The 19,353-nt window shown below is 40.6% G+C and overlaps 2 protein-coding genes across 6 annotated transcripts in view; one reads left to right on the top strand and one right to left on the bottom strand.

Annotated features, from left to right (window-relative positions):
- ORC1 (origin recognition complex subunit 1) overlaps nucleotides 1-19,353 on the top strand; it is a 54,628-nt gene that overhangs the window by 6,645 nt on the left and 28,630 nt on the right. For 3 of the 4 annotated variants that reach the window (XM_042951307.1, XM_042951311.1, XM_042951310.1), the window contains exon 2: nucleotides 15,426-15,556. The gene's annotated coding sequence lies outside the window, so the exon portion shown is untranslated. Of the gene's footprint in view, nucleotides 1-15,425; nucleotides 15,557-15,763; nucleotides 15,789-19,353 lie in introns of those variants that run through there. The other variant, XM_042951308.1, reaches the window with a different exon arrangement.
- PRPF38A (pre-mRNA processing factor 38A) lies at nucleotides 558-15,273 on the bottom strand. Of its 2 annotated transcripts, none has more exons than XM_042951316.1 (10): nucleotides 14,946-15,273; nucleotides 12,257-12,416; nucleotides 10,439-10,560; nucleotides 8,856-8,941; nucleotides 5,854-5,964; nucleotides 2,931-3,043; nucleotides 2,298-2,324; nucleotides 2,092-2,201; nucleotides 1,563-1,611; nucleotides 558-749 (listed from the first exon to the last, which is right to left on the bottom strand). In XM_042951316.1, exons 1-10 carry the CDS (start codon nucleotides 15,073-15,075, stop codon nucleotides 707-709), a joined length of 951 nt encoding a protein of 316 aa, XP_042807250.1. In that variant the 5' UTR covers nucleotides 15,076-15,273; the 3' UTR covers nucleotides 558-706. The 2 variants fall into 2 exon arrangements, with proteins under 2 accessions (XP_042807250.1, XP_042807251.1); XM_042951317.1 differs by having other exon boundaries at nucleotides 2,092-2,189; nucleotides 14,946-15,271.

Here is a 19,353-nt window from a genome sequence, read left to right as displayed (position 1 = left end):
AAAGGCTGAGCACCATAACCTAGAATTCAAGGCTTATGAGGAAGAAAAAACATATAAGAATGTTGTGTAAAAGGTGTTAAGTTCCATTGTTGAACTGTTCAATGCAACTGGATTAAATGATCCAGAAGAAGTCTTAACATTTGAATACATTCTGTTCTTACAAAGCTACTGCTAACTCATCAGTTTTCATGTTTATTACGTAGTGCTGCTGAAAAAAAGTCTGGGAGAGAATAGGTTTTACTGACTTGAGTTTTGAGTGTAACAGCAGCAGCACAAATCTCAGGATTCTCAGAACAGTTCTAATTACGGAGCAAACCAAAACTAAACTACAGAAATACGGAAAGTGGATGTGTAAAATTTAATAACAAAAGGGTCACCATGCAGCCACATCCTCTCCTTGCCATTCATCCTCTCCACCCCTCAAATCCCTTACAAAGTTGAGTACAGTCAAGGTTGGTTGTACAGAGGGGTCGAAAGCAGCCCTTGGGAAGTGCTATCCCTCAAATGTGGATTATGATTCAAAGAGCGATACAAAACTCAGCACCTCTTTCATTTAAAAAAAAAAAAAAAAAAAAGTGGAGAAACTTGGTTAAAAAGAGCTAAAATATTCTCATAGCTGCCTAAGGTGTAGGTCTTGATACTTCCACATAGACAGGTGACTTCAGATCCACATGAGGCCATTTGGACTAAAACCAAACTGAGTCCATTACTCATTCCCTCTCCGGCTCTTCTTGTGGCTTTTCTTAGATCTGAAATGGTAACACATACAAATCGTAATACAGGTGTTAAAGGAGCTAGGCAAGAACTTCTGAGGAAGACAGGGGCATGCAGATACTGACGGGGATGGAGATACCTAATATTTATTTATTATTATTTTTTAATGTTTATTTATTTTTGAGAGAGACAGAGAAAGAATGGGAGTAGGTTAGGGGTAGAGAGAGAGGGAGGCACAGAATCAGAAGCAGTCTCCAGGCTCCGAGCTGTTAGCACAGAGTCCGATGCGGGGCTCAAACCTATGAGCTGTGAGATCATGCCCTGAGCCAAAGTCAGATGCTCAACTGACTGAGCCACCCAGGCACCCCAATACCTAATATTTATTAAATGTGCTTGGTGTACTGTCTCAGAGCAACACTGAGTGAGGCATTACTATCCAAAATTTGCCATTGAGAAAATGGGCTCTGAGAGGTTAAGAGTGCACCTGACAGAGTATAATAGCATATAGAGGTTTCTAATGAAAATTTATCAAATGAAAGTGACTTTGTCCAATGTCACTCAACTGTTAGGTGTTAAAAGTTGGGATTTAATCACAGGTCTCCTGAGACCAAAGCTCATGCCCCTACCACTATCCAAAGCTGTAATCCTATGAGGAAAAAACAAACGAACACGAAACATACATAGTTCTAAAAATTCTCAGGGCAAAAGGCCAATTTTGTCCTGTAATAAAGGAAAATTCCTAAATATTCCCATCAAAACAAAACTTCAGGTCTAACTTAGTTATGATTGGGGCTTTAATTTCTGAATAAAGAAAAAATTCTTAAGTCAAAATAGAGATCAGTCCATACCTTTCAGGAGACTTTGAGTGGCTCCTATGTCTGTGACTACGGTGATGACCTAGGGAAGAAAGGGCCACTGGATGAGTGGTATTCTACCTACCTACTCCCTCACTGGCACTTTCACTTCCCCCAACCCCTTTAATTGGCTTAATATTTTTTTTGGCTTATGCTAGAGACAGCTCTTGTTGGTAGCACTTCTCTGAAATGTGTGTGTTGTGGGGGCGGTGGTCAGAAGAACTGAACCCACTTTATATACATTCAAGGCTTTATGGCTGATTTCACAAAAATCACATTTATTTACCACTACTCTGTTGGGTGGTGTTCCTATAATTTCAGATGAAAAAACTGAAGCTCATCATCTTTTTAGCAAATCTTATAAAGGAGAGTCAAGATGTGAACTCTTAACTTTCATATTCTAAGTTCATTTCCTTTTCTTTTCAAGCAATAATACAGTCAGGCATTTCTGTACTGCAGGAGGCTGACTAGGCTAATTACAGTTCTTTAAGACAACCAATAGCAAAAGGCCCAAAGGCTATACCTGGAGACTTGGAGCGGGATCTGTGCCTTCTATCTCGAGACCTGCTGCGGTGACGCCTTGGACTTTTGCTCCGATGCCTTTCTCGGCGAGGGGAGGGGCTGTGGAGATGACTGGTCAGATTCCTTTATCTGACAATATATTCACCACAACAGCACCCCCCCTTCCCCAAAACCCTATCTTTCATTACAAATCAACTGAAGGCTTACCTCCTCCTTTTAGGAGACCTACTCCGCCTATACAGAGAGAAAAGAGGAAAACCTTAGTAGGTGCACTGCAGTTGTAGATTCCAAAAACTGTCCAAATTCTTCACTCGTATCCATGCCCTTTGCTCTGTAACTTTTTATTAACACCCTCCCACTCTAAGTCTGGGATTGGCCATGTCATCTGCTTTGCCAATGGGGTATTCGCAGATGGGATACTAACAGATACTGGAAGGAAACTTATGTGACTGAGGCTGTCTGCTCTTGAATTCTACCACTGCCATGAGAACATGCCTAACTTAGCCTAGAATGAGACACATGGAGAAGAGATGAGTTGCCTCAGTCATCTTAGTTAAAAGCCATCTTATACTAGCCAACAGACAGCTGACCACAAAATGGGTGAGTGAACTTACACTGCCTATTCTATTCTAGCCCAGCTTCAAATCACTGACTATAGCCTTGTGAACTACATAAATGGTTACTGTCTGCCACAGAGGTTTTGCAGGTGGTTGTTCTATAGCAATTAATACACTAGGCAAACATTCTTCACAATCTGAATTTTTTCCTTCTTTGATGTCCAAACTTCTTTGCTACGGTGCTAAAAGTCTCTCTGGAAGAGGCCAATGACTAGGGCCTTACCTTCTGGGAGACCGGCTTCTACTCCTCCTGTAGCGCAGTGTGGGAGAACGACGGGGCTTGTCCAAGTCTCGGTAGCTTCTCCGGCGATGATCAGGTGATGGCACTCTCTCCAACTGGAAAAGAGATAACTTACACAGAACCATTTAGGAACAGTATATACACCCCCTCCTCATCCTGGCCCAAATTCCACCTCCAAGTGACTTTAAAACAACAAATACATAGAGAACCCTAAGGACAAAAAGAACTACCAAATAAACTGAATGGTTTCCAATAATCCCACTATTATTCTAGTGTTGGTACCTTTATTCTGGGACAATGTGAGAATAGTGAGAAGTAATTCTGTTTATCTCCTTAAGAAGCTGGATTTCCAATGAGAAAGAAGAGATACAGATGTAAGATCAAGAAGATTAAAGTATAAACTCATGCTGTACTTTAATCTTAAAAATTTCCTCCAGGTCTGCCAACTGTAAAGACCTAGAGATATTGACCAAACCCATAGCAATGAGCATTTATAGTGCCCAGACTGTGGTATCTAAATACCATTATCCCTTTAAGTGAAACCAAGGGCTCCCTGGAAAAATGGCTAATTTCAGGTTTGGGGCAGAAGCTTTGAAGACATGACTAGAATGTATCAGAAGCAAGGAGGCTGAGATTACCATGATTATATCAGTCTCCTGAGTCAAGTTGGGGGTCCCCCACTTGAGGGGGGGACAGTTTCAGCATCAGCAAGGACCATGATGGTTCCAAACATCCAATTTGCTTAAATCCATGAGTTCACAATGTTACCAGGCACAAAAGCACATTGATCACATTGGGAGGATACTATGGAGTCAACTAATTATTTTAGAAACTGATAAAGAGAAATAATCAAGTATTGATCTTTTTTTCTATATCAACTGTACCTAGGAAAAATTAAGTGTTGATGTGGGAGATTTCTCTTTACAGCAATGTTTTAGGTAACAAATGATGAAAAGACAAATTAGAGTATCACCATCTTACAACCGCTAATGGGTCTAGACAGAGATCATCTAGGCACCATAGCTCCTAATCTGACAAAAAAGGACAGCCAGACTTTGCTCACCCTTGGGGAAGTACACACCAGTACCTATAAAGTAGTGTTGCTCTACTCTAAGTACCTCAAATCCAACTGAACCTTCAGATCTAAGAATTTGTTTATAGGAAATATAAGGGACAAATTTAAGTGACCCCACAGGGACACAATCAGAAAAACACAGATTGTAAAAATCTGTATAGAATAACGACCTGTTTTATGGCTCTTTTGAATACTAATTCAAACCTAAAAAATATAGGGCAATTGGGGATATGTGAATCCTGAATATTTGTCTTTTTCCTTGTTTCAAGGTTAATTTAAATTCTAGTTAACATATAGTTTTAATTTCAACACTGAATATCTGATATTAAAGAATTACTGTTAATTTGGAGGTGCTAATGGTATCACAGTTAGGCCTTGTCTGAAATACGGATGAAATACAGGATAGCTGTGATATAGGTCAAGAAAATTGGTGTGGGGGCAATTTGGTATAGATATACATAAGAAATAAAATGGCTGAGTTGATATCATGGAGGCTAGGTAATGGATAAATGGAGGCACATTCTCCACTTTAGCACGTGATTGAAATTTTCCATCAAAAAAGTGGAAAAACAGGAGTGCCTGGGTGGCTCTTTTGGTTAAGTGTCTGACTCTTGATTTTGGCTCAAGTCATTATCTCAGCATTCAGGAGATCGAGCTCTGCACTGGGCACTGCATTAAATGCAGAGCTTGCTTGGGATTTTCTCTCTCCCTCTCTCTCTGCTCCTACCCCGCTTGTGCTTTCTCTCACTCAAAATAAATAAACTTTAAAAGAAAAAAAAAGAAAAGAAAAGAAAAACAGAATGCCTACTTTTGGTTTACTCACCACATAAGAGCACCTCAGCCTTGCATGGCTTTCAATTCATGAATGTTTCTGTTGGCACTCACCTTAAAGGGAGCCTACTGGCTCAGAACTACACTTCCATTTGCAGTCAGAATCCATAATCCAGCATTTCTTGTTTCCCCCCCCCAGCCTTTTTTTATACATATTTTAATCACAAATGTTTCAGATCCTTCTTTTCTAATTCAACCATAAATACTTCTACATTATCATATACAGTACTTTTCATAACAGTTTTAATGGCTAATAGTTTTAATAGTTTACCTGAGTGCTCCCTGACAGCTGGGTTCCTTTCAATTTTTCAGCATTATAACTAGTAAAGAACACGATCATGCAGTAGGTATTTTTCTTTAAAAAAATTTTTTTAATGTTTATTAGAGAGAGCAAGAGAGAGCATGTGTGCAAGGTGGGGAGGGGCAGAGAGAGAGGGAGACACAGAATCCAAAGCAGGCTCCAGGCTCTAAGCTGTTAGCACAGAGCCCAACGTGGGACTTGAACTCACTGACCGTGAGATCATGACCTGAGCCAAAGTTGGACACTTAACTGACAGAGCCACCCAGGCACCTCAGGTATTTTCTTTTTCTAAACTAGGCTTACTCCTTAGGATAGGTTCAACTATGCACAGTATTATTATTCTTGTCCTAAGTATTTATTTAAATAGCTGCCAACTATGAGGCAATTATAATGTCCCAGTACTGTGCTAAGGGCGTTGTATATATCCTTTTATTAATATCCATAACAATCCTAAGAGAAAGGTATCATTAGCCTTGCTTTACAAAAGAAAAGACTGAAATTAATTTGCACAAGATTGTGGAGAGCTGAGATACGAATCAAAGTCTATTTGATTCAATGCTCATACTCTTAAATATCGTATTTTTTGGTTAAAGAAAGTTAAAAAGTAAAGTCTGAAAACAAAACAAGAAAGGACCATTCCCCCATCCCTTCCCCATAATTATCCCTCCTTCAACTGTTAAGCTCCCAGAGAGCCTGACCTTCTCATCTTCCTCTTCTTCCTCTTCACTGGACTCCACATCATCCATGTCCTCTTCTAGAGCACTAACCCGAGGCTCCAGTTGCTCAGCTTCCTCTAGCACATAGCGTTTCTATGGAAAGCATAATGAGAGTTAGAGGGCCTTGTTCTCTCATCTATGTCTTGAAGCCCCAACACTGGGCTTCTGGGATTGACAGGAAGACTAGGGAGCAACAGCTGAGGCAATTTCATTTCAAAGACATCCTAGACAGTTCAAGATTTTCCTAAGGAATCTAACATACTTGGAACCAATACTCACATATCCCCCTGTAAACACATAAATACAAAGTTGAAGGTAACAACTTCATTTTCTGTTGGCTTATTCTCTGTGGTCTTTTACTCTTCCAGTCACTGAAATATCAAGCCGTATAGGTATAGCCTTGAATAAAAAATGGAGCCTCATATACAAGGACCAGTATGTTCACAGCTGTGACTCTGGTGGCTGGTAGTTGCAACAGGGGCTCAGAGCAGAATCTCCCCTAAGAGACCCACTGAGGCTCAGCCCAGTTTGGCGACTAAAGAGTGCCTTGGGTCCTGCTCTGGAATACCACCAACTCTCTACCTGACTCAGGATTTAGAGAACTGTCTATACAGTTCAGTGTGAGTCATTCAGTGTGAACACTGGGACTCCTGATTCCATTTTCTTCTGAGATGTGACTTAGCAGGCTTATCTATGATTAAGGAACTGAAAGGCAAAGATGAGTTAAAAAATGCCAAATGGACTTGCTGGGTCATAAGATCCCTTTACCATTTTCTCCTGTCTAGGACATAAAGAATGTTGGACAGCCCTAGAATAAATAGTAGTATCTAGCTTACTTACATCTCACTCATCCCTTACAAAATTCTATGAAGTTTGAGAGAAATGAGACAAAGATGCCACTCAGTGAAGTCAATACCTCATTAAAGAGCTCCTTGGAAGAAGGCCCTCCAGTCACAGGATTACCAGTTTGTGATCAGTTGTGATCTAAGACTGCATCAGACAGGGCATCCCAAATCCCTAATGCTCACAAGACTCAGAAGCTACTAAAATCACTATATTAATTCATTGTATTTGTGTTTGATGAAATTTGAATTCATCCCAGAGCAGCTTGTTGTCAATGTCCAGGCACATCAGAAGCTAAATTGATGAGGTACTTACCAAGGACAGAATCAGAACAAAAGAAAGTGTTAAGGATCACTTCATCCAGAACAGATAGAGGCCCACACCAGACCACACTTCTTGGTGATATACATCAGTCAGATTTCAATTTTCTCTCTCAGTGCATGTTTTGTGGTCTTCTAGACTCTATGCAGACCATCTTCTTTACACCAATAGTCTTGCTTAAAGGTGAATGGACTTTCAATCCTTTGGCTACAAACTGATTGCACTTGAAAGTAATCCATTTCTTGTAGTATTTTTAAAAATGATAGCAGCTAATAACGATTGCTAACATAATCATAATGAAGTGTGAGAACCGGGCCCTGAAAGCACGCTTTCAGTTTTGAAATCTTACTCTTTTTTTTAGAGTTTATTTATTTTGAGAGAGAGGGAGAGGGAGAGAGAGAACCCTAAGCAGGCTCTGTGCTGTCAGTGCAGAGCCCGACACAGGGCTCAGTGTCATGAATGGTGAGATTATAACCTGAGCTGAAATCAAGAGTCAGGTGCTTAACCAACTACTGAGCCACCCAGGCACCCCGAAATCTTACTCTCTTTACTACAGTCTACAATAGCCAATACATAACAGGAAGTATATATCACACTCATTTTCAGGATTTTTATTTTATAGGTTCCTTTAACTGGGTCACTATAGAGGAAGAATTGGTTCACTGCATTTAAATGTGAGCACTTACCTACCAACTGCTTTTTATCTAGCTGATTTGCTGCCTCATCTGACCCGTTTATCAGATACCTGCATTTCACTCTATTCCCTACTTTGAAATAATTATTATGAAATAAATATTACTTTGCTGAGTGAAAGACAAAAAAAGAAGAGTATATACTGTATCAATTCCAAAACACAAACTAATCTTATTGTGACAGCATATCAATGGTTGCTTAAGGGTGAGGGAGAAGGGAAGGAAGGGATTACCCAAAAGGAAAAAAGGAAACTTTTGGGATAATGGATATGTTCACTATTTTTGATTGTGAGGACAGTTTCAAGGGTGTATACATATGGCAAAACTTACCAAATTGTACACTTATCAAATTGTATGTAGTTTAATGTATGTCAGTTACACTTTAATAATAAAGCCATTTAAAAGAGCAAAAGTCTTTGTTCAAATGAAATCTCACTCTCAAGCCCAGTATGTAACTTGGAGAAAAAAGGAGTTGCTGTGATTGAATATGTGGCCTTTTTCCTCTTATTGCTCTCCGTAGCCTTAAAACAGTTCCATAGAGCATGTTAAAGACCACTGAAGTAGTCTAATTTCCCTATTTTATAGATGGGAAAATAAAACCAGGTCCCACAGCTAGTCAGCTATAACAACAACCCAGAAATTTAATCTCCTAATTCCCTGCTCATTTCTCCATTACAGACCATTCCCTTTCTCTTTAGGCAACCTACTTTATCTGTTTTCCCTATGTACTTTATGACAGTAGGTTTAAAATCATAGTCTGCAAAACCCATTCCTGAAAGGTGCTACATGGATAATCATTAGGGAAGGGAGCAGGGTTATAAAGGATATTTAAGGGGTTCAGATCTCAGTCTACCACTCCTGACTCTCCTGTTTTATATCCTGCAATTTCCTTATAATATTTTAAAGAAGAAAGTCTTGCTGTGTTAACTCACTTTTAAAGCCCTACTCTTCAAATACTTTATCTGTTTTCCTTTCACTCTCAATCCCCTTTTTCATAGTAGTAAGACTGCTTAATAAGAGGGCCCCTAGGATCCTAGAGCTCCGGTGTTTTATTATGTATGTGTACTTGTCTGTCTGCCTGTCTTGGGGAGAGAAGGGCGACTCTGATAAGAGACCTTTATCTTTTACCTGTAGCCGGGGTAGAATGATATCACAGACTCTCTCACTGTGCAGCAGTTCATCAATAAACTCATCCACATGCATCAGTTCAAACTCTGAAAGAAAAGTCATAAGCTTAAGCAACTTGGAAATAAATTTATATAGCCAACAAGTAAAAGAAGTTTAAGACTCTATATGTAAAATATAGAGTACTTGGTATAGAAAGTGTAAACCCTCTGCAGCCTCCCCTTCCTGCATATTCATTAGTAAAGCTATTCAGTGTGGCAGTTACAGAGAAGGGATCACTGACAAACCTGGCTCAAACTATAGCCATTCACAGCCTTGTCATCACTTATCTTCATTCATTCAGTTCACCTCTACTGAGGCCATCTATGAAACAGGCCTCTTCTTAGAGCTGGCGATAAAGGGATGAATAAAGCTGTCCGAATTAGCAGGAGACCCAACACAAAAGCAAGCGCAAACAGTCCTGAATTGTATAGGGGTGATGTTCTTGAACAGATCATATAACTCAAGTACAAATTCTTATGTGAACGCACTATGTTTTTAAATATAGAACATGTATCTTATATGGTAAACAATAGCCTTTTCAGGATTCTTATCGTAAACATTACCTTAGTTCAGTGGTTCTCAACCAGGGGTTACTTTGCTACCCACAACTAATGGGGATGCTACTGGCATCTTAGTGGGTAGAGTCCAGGGATAATGGCTAAACATCCTACAATGGGCTGGACAGCTCCCCACAACAAAGAATCATCTGGATCAAACTGTCAATAGGTTGAGAAACCCCATCTTAGTTTAACATAGTATAATCATAAATAAGTAATTCCATGATGGCCATGACCATGTCCACCTTGTTCACCATGTTATTTCCAGTATTAGCACAGAATCTGGCATGATATTGGTAGTTACTATGTATTTATTCAATAAACAAATTAACAAGTTAATAAAATTTAAAGTAAAACACCAAAATCTTAACTTTCTACTGCTTAATGTTACATCTAGAAGGGAAAGGCAAATGTTCCTAATCTTTGGTTATGACACTAAGTGAGAAGAAAAATATTTTGACTGTATTACCCTGAATCCCACTCTACCACAAAAAATAACTTTTTGTAAAATGTATGGAGCTGCCCCCATTGGACACACTATTTTTCAGGGCATTCCTACAGAAGTAGAAGTATACTTAATCTATACTGCAGTGTGAAATAAAGTGCTAGAAGAGACACCACTAAAAATAACTGTAATGATATAACATAGGGAAAACTAACTTTGGGAGGTTTGGGGAAGGCTTTTACAGAGGTCATTCTAAAGGTAGATCTTATGGGATGGAGCACATGTGGAGGGAACACATGATGGAAGGCTGAGATTGACACAAGATGCAATTGAAAAGGTAGGCAACCAGGGACAGACTGGGTAAGGCTAACAGAAAGTCTGATGGAGTACTCTGTGCAGGTGGTGGAGAAGCTGAATGAAGATGGTAATGTAATGGATGAAGAGGAACATTCACAACGTATGTTACAATGTGAAGGGAGAGATACTGGTGAAATAAAAACTGGTTCAGGGAGGAAGGTCCAGACATTTGGCAACATACTCACCCCCATTTCGGTTCTGGCTCTTGATTTTTCGATAGTCGTTGTACAGAGGCTCTAAGTACTTGTAGCAATCAATTGCAGTGCCTGTCAGCCTCATGTAAAGTGCTCCCAACATGCGGACATACCTGACAGACAGAGGACAATGAAGCTACAGGCCATTCAAAAAAATTCTTGAGTTTCACACCTGCCTTTTTTCATATCAGTAGTGGATGAACAAGTTCTTTCTCTTCTTTGGCATATGAGAAAACCGCAATTTTAGAGGCAACATAGGGCAGCAGAAAGATAGTTAAAATATGGAGACCTGGCGTCAAGTTCCCATTCTACCATTTACTTGCTGTGGGAACTTGGGACATGTTGATCAACTTTCAGAGTCTATGTAACATGAAGATAGAACTTATTTACCTCACAGGATTGCTGTAAGAATCAAATCAGATACTGAATTTAACAACAGGACATATATATTTACTAACAATACAAGAAATAATATACATAGATGTGAATATATAAATTGTTGCTAGGCAGCATAGAAGGCTGGTTCTGGAAAAAAGTCAAAGTCATCTAGGTTACCATTCTGAGTCCATAACTTACTGATTTTGTTATATTAAGCAAGTTACTTACTTTCTCAATCCTTGTAAAATGGAGATGATAATGCCTAATTTAATGGCTTGGTGTATTTAGTGAGAAATGTGCATGTAGTGCTAAGCATAGCATATAGTGCCTAATAAAAGTTAGCTATTTTCTAGCTGTTAATGTTTTGTTAAAATTCCTTTTTCTTTTCTCCTGTATCCAACTACCCACTCAAATCTACACTTGTAGTAACTAGTAGGCATTTCAAACTCAGCAATTTCTTTATATGACAAACAGAATAAAGTACAAAAGAATGTGTACACTGAAGCCAGCTTTGCCACTTACTAGCTGTTTGACCTTGAGGAAATTACTTAATTTCTCTGTGCTAGGTTTCCTCCCCTGTATGACAGGGGTAATAACTTTATAGGGTTGTTGTGAAGGTTAAATACCTATATGTAACTCCCTTAGAATAGAGGGTGGCACCTAATAAGCTATCATGTCTGTCTCCTATACTTGTCTGTGAGCTCCTTGAGAATGAATAATAAAATAGTACGAGCAGCTTACATTTTGGGGGTGTTTACCATGCGACAGGCACTGCACTATCTTTTTTAAATAAAATTTTAAATTTTATTTCAGAGAGAGAAGAATGCACAAGTGGGGAGAAGGGCAGAGGGAGGGAGAGAATCTTAAGCAGGCTCCACACTTAGCACAGACCCTGACACAGGGCTCGATGCCATAACCATGAGTCAGGGCTCAGGCACCACCTAGGCCCCCCAGCACTATCTTTTTTAACTCTCATATCAATCCTGAATTGGTATCCTCATCTCCATTTTACAGATAAATAAAGCTCAGAAAATGTAGTAACTTCTCCAAGGTCACAATAAGTAACAGAGTCTGGACATGAACCTATATCTACATGAAAGTTTTCCTATTTGTTTACCACACAATGTAGTTTTCTTCATCTTTGAGCATCCAGTGTTACCAACATATTAGGCACTCACTTCTGCTTAATCTATGTTCAGTGAATTTGTGAAATGCTTTTTGGGTGGCAGAGGCAAGGGGGTGGGGGGAGTTACCAAGACTAGGAATGTAAAGAAGATCAAAACCATCAGAACAAACAAAATACAAACTCAAGAACTCAGGAGCAAAGTCTGTAGGGAATAAGATACATTGCTTTCACTCTTCTTAACCAAAGCCAAATTCTGGATCACTGAAATTGAAGCTTTTATATTAGCTAGTCAACATTTCACTCACTTGAAATCTTCATTTTTGATAAACTCTACAATGATATCCTTCTCGGGTTGAATTTGAAGCATCTTCAAGGTCAAACACAGAAAGGGAGTTGGCTTTATGTTGCCACCATAGACACCACCCACAAACCTCAACTCCATGGCTTTATCGACTACAAGTTCAGCTAAAAACAAAAACAAAAACAAAATAAAGTGGCATCTCAGACACATTAGGCCCAGCTTTTCCCAGTGTGAAGTGGAGAGAAGTTAGTTCAAGCTTTGGTACTCCTGCATACTAATCAATAATTTCGTATTAGGAGAATAAGCATGTCTGAGTAGGAATAACAACAGCAGCCAATATACACTGAAGTGTCACTATATGCGAGATACTCTGCTAAGCATTTCATATAATCTCAATCTTCGCAAGCTCTGAAGTTCCTGCACTGAGGCTGTTTTCAGCTAAGAAAAATGAGGGCTAAGAAAGGTTAAGTGACTTGCTCAAGGTGCACAGCCAGAGAGTAGCAGGGCCTGGATATACATGTAAGGAGTCTAATTTCAGAGTCCATGCTTGTCACCATCGTTTGCCAAAAAACTGCCAGATCAAGAGTTAAATAACAACAACAAACCACTCTATAACTACATAACCCTTATCTTTCACAAGTGTTTTCAAAATCAAACACAAGCTGTGTGAACTAGGACAAGTCATTTTACTTTTTTAACCTGTCATTTCAAATCTGAATAATAAAGGTACAAAGTTTAAGGGCTATAGTGACAATCAAGTGAGACAAAACAAATGTTAACACCTGACACACAGCAAATAATGTATGAGAGACACCATTAGTGTCTTATAAATCAGATTTCAAGTTCCTTTACGATAAATTCTATATTAATTCATTCAACATTACAGTTGACAACTTATAGCCGGGTGCTAAATACTAGAGAAACAGGTAAAGGGATAAAGAAGGACAAAATTACTACTCTTACAGAGTTTACAGTCTGGCAAGGCAGAAAGCATTGAAAAAATAATTGAAATTGTGATGAACAGTTGAAAGAAGATGCAGGATGCATAAAATTATATGACGGGAACATAATCTTAGTGTTGGGGGAGAAAAGATCATGAGTTCAACTTTTGGACACACCGAGTTGGCATGTTTTGGAATCAAGAGATTTAGATCTCAGAGGGAGAGATAAATTTGAAGGTATCTACATATAACATGTAACTACAGTGCGGAGATCATCCAAGGAGAGAATTATGTAATGAGAAAAGGCCCCAAAATTGACATGACTCCAAAATTTAATGGCGACTGAGAGAAACAATATGACTTGTCCATGGACACACAGTTAGCAGTGGTGGCAACAACAGTAATGGCATAGGTGGAGTTAACAGTAATGGCATAGGTAACAACAACTAGCACACTGCTGGATACTTCTTAAAATATTTACCTGTAACTTTGTTTTTTGTTTTTTTTTTTTTTTTCAACGTTTTTTTTTTTTTTTTTTTTTTTTTTTTTTTTTTTATTTATTTTTGGGACAGAGAGAGACAGAGCATGAATGGGGGAGGGGCAGAGAGAGAGGGAGACACAGAATCGGAAACAGGCTCCAGGCTCCGAGCCATCAGCCCAGAGCCTGACGCGGGGCTCGAACTCACGGGCCGCGAGATCGTGACCTGGCTGAAGTCGGACGCTTAACCGACTGCGCCACCCAGGCGCCCCTGTTTTTTGTTTTTTTTAAAGTTTACTTATTTCGAAAGAGAGAAAGCACAGGTGCGGCGGCAGCAGTAGGTGAGGGAGGGACAGACTGATTGGGAGAGAAAATCCCAAGCAGGCTCCCTGCTGACAGAGGAAGAACCCAAGGCAGGGGATCCATCCCACCAACCCTGGGATCATGACTGAGCAGAAACCAAGGGTGGGAAGCTTAACCACTAAGCCACCCAGGCGCCCCTATACCAAATACTTCTTGTACTTCTTTTTAAAGTTTATTATTTTGAGAGAGAAAGTGCGAGTGGAGGAGGGGCATAGACAGAGGGGCAGAGAGAGAATCCCAAGCAGGCTCTGTACTGTCAGCGCAGAGCCCCATGTGGGGGCTCGAACCCAGGAACCATGAGATCATGATCTGAGCCAAGTGGAAGGCTTAACCGACTGAGCCACCCAGAGAGCCCCATACTTTTTGTACATTATTGTATTTCGCCCTTAGAACAAACCTTTGAGGTGGGCATTAAACTCATTTTACAGTAAGAAGCAGCCATGGTTCACTGGGTAACAGAGCTACTAAAATGAGGAGCCAAAATTCAAAGACTGAAAGACTACCAGTTCTTCTCTGAGGAACTGATATTTATATTAGGATCCGAACGTGGAAATACTGCAAATGGTCCAGATTTAGGGACAGTAAGACCATGAGTTGGGTATCAGGTATGTTAACGTTCCTTTAAGAACTTTAGGGTCCCCGCGCTTAACAATGTTTGGGAACTCAGCAGATAATTATGAAATATGGAAAGACCCACAGAACCCAACTCAGACATGCCTCCGACTAAGGCGCTAGCATATTCACAAGTATCCCCAGAGATCAACACAAAACTGGGTACATAGTAGGTGCTCAGATTTTTCTGAACGACTGACAGATTCCCCTCCGTTTCACCCCCTTGGGCCAGTCTTGGAGGCGCCCAGTCAGAACTGGGCCACAAGGCGGCGGAAAAGAGTCCGCGCGCTCCCGCTCACCCGTCAGTCCAAAGCACTCCTCTTTCCAGTACTTAGACTCGTAGATTCGCGTCCGAATGATCTTCTCCACCAAATACTGAGGATTGGTGCCGTGGATGCTATGCGCATCCTTCACCGTACGGTTCGCCATTTTCGAACTCCTTCGGTTCTACTTCCGTCGGTTCCTTTAATGCGTCACATCCAGTTTAAAAAAAAAAAAATCCACAAAGGGACGAAGAAGGGTTCAGAAAGTCTTTAAATAGCTGAAGCCACCATCTTGATACCGGAAATGCTGCAAGAAAAGGAACTTCTCTCCGCTTAACAGCGTCGCTGACCGAATCAATGATGGCTGCTGCACGTTTGCCGACGAGCGGCGTGCATCCCCTCCCAAGTGGGCGGGGCTGGATGGCTGGCTGGTGACGGAACGTGGAGACAGCCTGGGGGCGGGGCCACGACGTTTGGCGCGAAATTTTCTTTTCTCCATCTTCTCTACTTTCCCAGGTAGGCTCCCGCTTTGTCTCCGGCGTGCGGTCAGTGGCTGTAAGAGGAGTCCAGCTGGGGCAGGTTAGAATTGCTGCGGCTCCACGAGCTCCTGAAGCAAAGACGGTGGAATCGGAGGGCTTAGGCAACTGGTGAGTGTGGAGTTCCGGGGCTGTAGGGGGATCTGAGCCAGGGGGACTGCGGGTTTTTCTCTGTGGACGCACTCAATCGATTCGTTCAGCATATATTTACTAAGCGCCTGTTAAATTCTAAGCCCATTAGGAGCATTCTTCTTTTCCACATCCCGATTTGTAAAAGGGTTCCCACTCCGTCGGGGACGGAGAATTTGCAGTTGGGGAAACCGGAAGCCAACAGCAGAAAAGCGTGAGTATTCCTGGCCACAGCGCCCTGAGGTTCTCATTTAATGATCGTAACCATATCTTCTATCGGCTTTGCCCTTGTGATGCATTTGCATCTTTTCCTCCTTTGAGCCATGGTGAACCAAGCACCACAGGGAAGGCAAAGCAGCAGAAGTTATGACTCCATTTTACGGATGTATCAATTGAGCCCAGAGAGAGACTTGTCTAGGTCGCTTTTTGTGAGTAAGAGGCCTGGGCTCCTACCCAGGTCTTTCTTTTTTTTTTTTTTTTTTTTTAACCCCCAGATGAGCTGCTCTTAACTGCTGGACTCTCATCCACCTTCTTTCTAGGAGAGAAGTCTGCTGGCACGTCTTTTACTTCCTCTAGGCTAACCCCGGAATAGAAAGGCCTTCTGTTTTCACAGTTGGAAAAAGCACTGGACTTAGACACATGAGATGTGAGATTCCTATCCGGGGCTACTATCTGCGAAACTACAATGATTAGATGTGTCAGTTTTCTCTTTTAGTTGTCCGTAAAAATGGTACCCTCTTCCGTGCTGTTTTTGGGTACTTGTGAATGCCAACGGAGGTTTCCGATGTGACAGCATAATTTACCAAGTCCTTCTGCAACAGTTTTTAACGTAATAGAGGGCAATATGTGGATTTTATAAGGTTTATGAATCCCCTGAAATTAAAAGCAAAATTTTGTGTGAATTGTATGAGAGTTTCATAACGTTCATCAAATTATTTAAAAAAAAAAAAAAAAAAGAACCACTATCTCTTAAAAATAAATGCAAGGGATTAGGGAGTGGGGAAGTGATTTTTACCATTTTTGCATTTTCTCACTTAATTCTAGAATAGTGCCTGGCACACAATGGGTGATTAAAAATTTTTGTTGAATAGAAGGAAGAGTCTATTATTATCCCCATGTTGTGGGTAAGAAAATCGGGATACATTTGACTTCCCAGTTAGTGGCCTGGGAAGCCTGACTTATTGTAGTAAGCACAACAGAAGCAAGTTCTCTTAGGCATGTATTAACAGTATCCACTTTCACACAGGTGTTGTAAAGTGAAGTGGTTTTGAAGTGGTTTAGAGTTCATTGGAATCTGGCTGCTCAGGGTTCTAATTAAGGCTGTGCCATCCAGAGTAACATTGAGACAAGTTAATCATTTAAAAATTTTTTAACGTTTATTCACTTTTTTGAGAGACAGAGACAGCACGAGTGGGGGGGGGGGGGGCAGAGAGAGAGAGGCACAGAATCTAAAGCAGGCTCCAGGCTCTGAGCTGTGAACACATCCTGACGCAGGGCTCCGGCCCATGAACTGTGAGATCATGACCTGAGCTGAAGTCGGACACTTAACTGACCAAGCCACCCAGGTGCCCCAGGAGAAGTTAATCATTTTGAAGGGCTAATAGCACCTACCTTTCATTCAGCAAATATTTATTATTGAGTACCTACTGTGCACTTAGTATGTGCTAGCATTGTTCTAGGATTATTTTGAGGATTAAATGAGATAAATTCATAGAGTTTTGGCTCCACCTTCTATCATAATATTGGCTCAATATGTATCTGCTATCATTTTTACTGCAACCATAACTCCCTTATGTTTTCCTTGGGTGTGGCACCCTGCACTGGGTGGTATGTATGTTCCCGATTTCTGGTATCTGCAACATTGAAAGTCTGTTGTGGGTATCTCCTAGAAGCCAAAGCCTTTGCTAGGCCAAGTCAGACTGACTGCCTTTCTACCCCATTCATCACCCCTCTTGGTGATCTCTCTGCTGATGGTGGATGAGATGAAATGCTGGGTCATAAGGTAAGAAAGTGGGATAACAGTACAAAGAGGCTTGACATCTTATGCTGCCTCTTTAGATGGACTCTCCATTAATTTTTTGAACTTTTCATTGAAAAATATTTACAGACAAGTGAACATATCAAATGTACAGGTCAATGAATTTTCTTAAAGAAAACATACCTGTGCAACCAGCATGCAGATCAAGAAACATGACCAGCGTCCCAGAAACATCCGGCCTCCCCACCATGTTCCCTTTCAGTCACCTAGGTTACCTTCTATTACGACTTCTAACACCATAGGTTACTTTTACCTATTTTTGAACTTTATATAAATGGAATTGATATAGTATGATATTTTCTGGTGTCTGATTTCTTTAGTTCATTGTTACTTTGTGAGATTTTTTCCCTATGTGTGCAGTTATAGTTTGTTGAGTTTCATTGCTGTATAGAGCTGCTGTGAACATTCTGGTTCATGTCTTTCAATGGTTTGTATGTTTTTCTATTGGGTATATTCTGTTGGAATTCCTGGGTCATAGGATGTTCATATGTTCAGTTTTAGTAGATACTGCCCATTTTCCAAAGCAGTTTTACCAATTTACGTGCCCTCCAGCAGTGTATGAGATTTCTGGCTGTTCTCTGTCCATACCACACTTGGTATTAATTGACACTAATGATTTTTTAAATCCTTTTTTTTTTTTAAGTTTATTTACTTATTTTGAGAGAAAGAGAGAATGCAAGCAGGGGAGAGGGAGAGAGAGGAAATGAGAGAGAATCCCAAGCGGGCTCTGCACTGTCAGCGTGGAGCCCACCATGGGGCTCATGAACCATGAGATCATGACCTGTTCCAAAATCAAGAGTCAGACAATTTTTAAAATCAATTTGTTTTTTCATTCATTCATTCATTCATTCACCTTTTTTGTGCCGAGTACTAACCTAGGCTCTGGGGATACAGTTATGAATAAGATAGACAAGGTCCCAATATCTGTGCTTTTTGGAAGCTAACATTCTTTTTTTTTTTTTTTTTTTTTTAAGCTTATTTATTTTGAGAGAGAGTGTGAGCAGGGGAGAGGCAGAAAGAGGGAGAATCCCAAGCAGGCTCGATGCCATCAGCACAGAGCCTGATGTGGGGCTCAAACTCATGAATCCATGAAATTGATGAACTGAGCCAAAATCAAGAGCCAGATGCTTAACTGACTGAGCCACCCAGGCACCCCTGGCAGTTAACATTCTAGTATAGGAAGTACAATAAATAAGAAATTAATATAGTGTTTATTGCTTTGATCATAGGGTGCGGTAATGGAACATGATGGACAGTATAAGGGAGTAACAGGGTAACTTTCCATTGGGTATCAGTGAAGGCCTATCTGAGAAAGTTTGATTGGGGCTGAGACCTGAGCCATCCCTGCAAAGATACGCAAGAAGAGAGAACAGCAACTGTGTAATACATCCGAGGACACCAACAACCTTGATCTGCTTAAAGTTTGGGAAAGCAGGCTTGAAGCATAGTGATAGACCAGTGGGAGGCAGGTTATATGTCTAAGCCCAGACAGTCTTTCTTCCAGTATCCCTGTTTGTTCAGCCTAGGGTAAACCACCCACCCTTGTATATATATGTCCGTATACTGGTCTCATTTTTTAAATTTTTTATTCTTTTGAGGTGGGGAGGGACAGAGAGAAGGAGAGAATTGCAAGCAGGCTCTGCACTGTCAGCATAGAGCCCAGTGTGGAGCTCAATCCCACGAACCGTGAGATCATGACCTGAGCTGAAATCGAGTTGGATGCTTAACTGACTGAGCCACC

The sequence above is a fragment of the Panthera leo genome, chromosome C1 (genome assembly GCF_018350215.1).
Source record: "Panthera leo isolate Ple1 chromosome C1, P.leo_Ple1_pat1.1, whole genome shotgun sequence".
NCBI classification, from domain to species: domain Eukaryota; kingdom Metazoa; phylum Chordata; class Mammalia; order Carnivora; family Felidae; genus Panthera; species Panthera leo.
The sequence above is the reverse complement of the archived record's forward strand: the minus strand, read 5'-3'. Positions and strand labels throughout refer to the sequence as shown.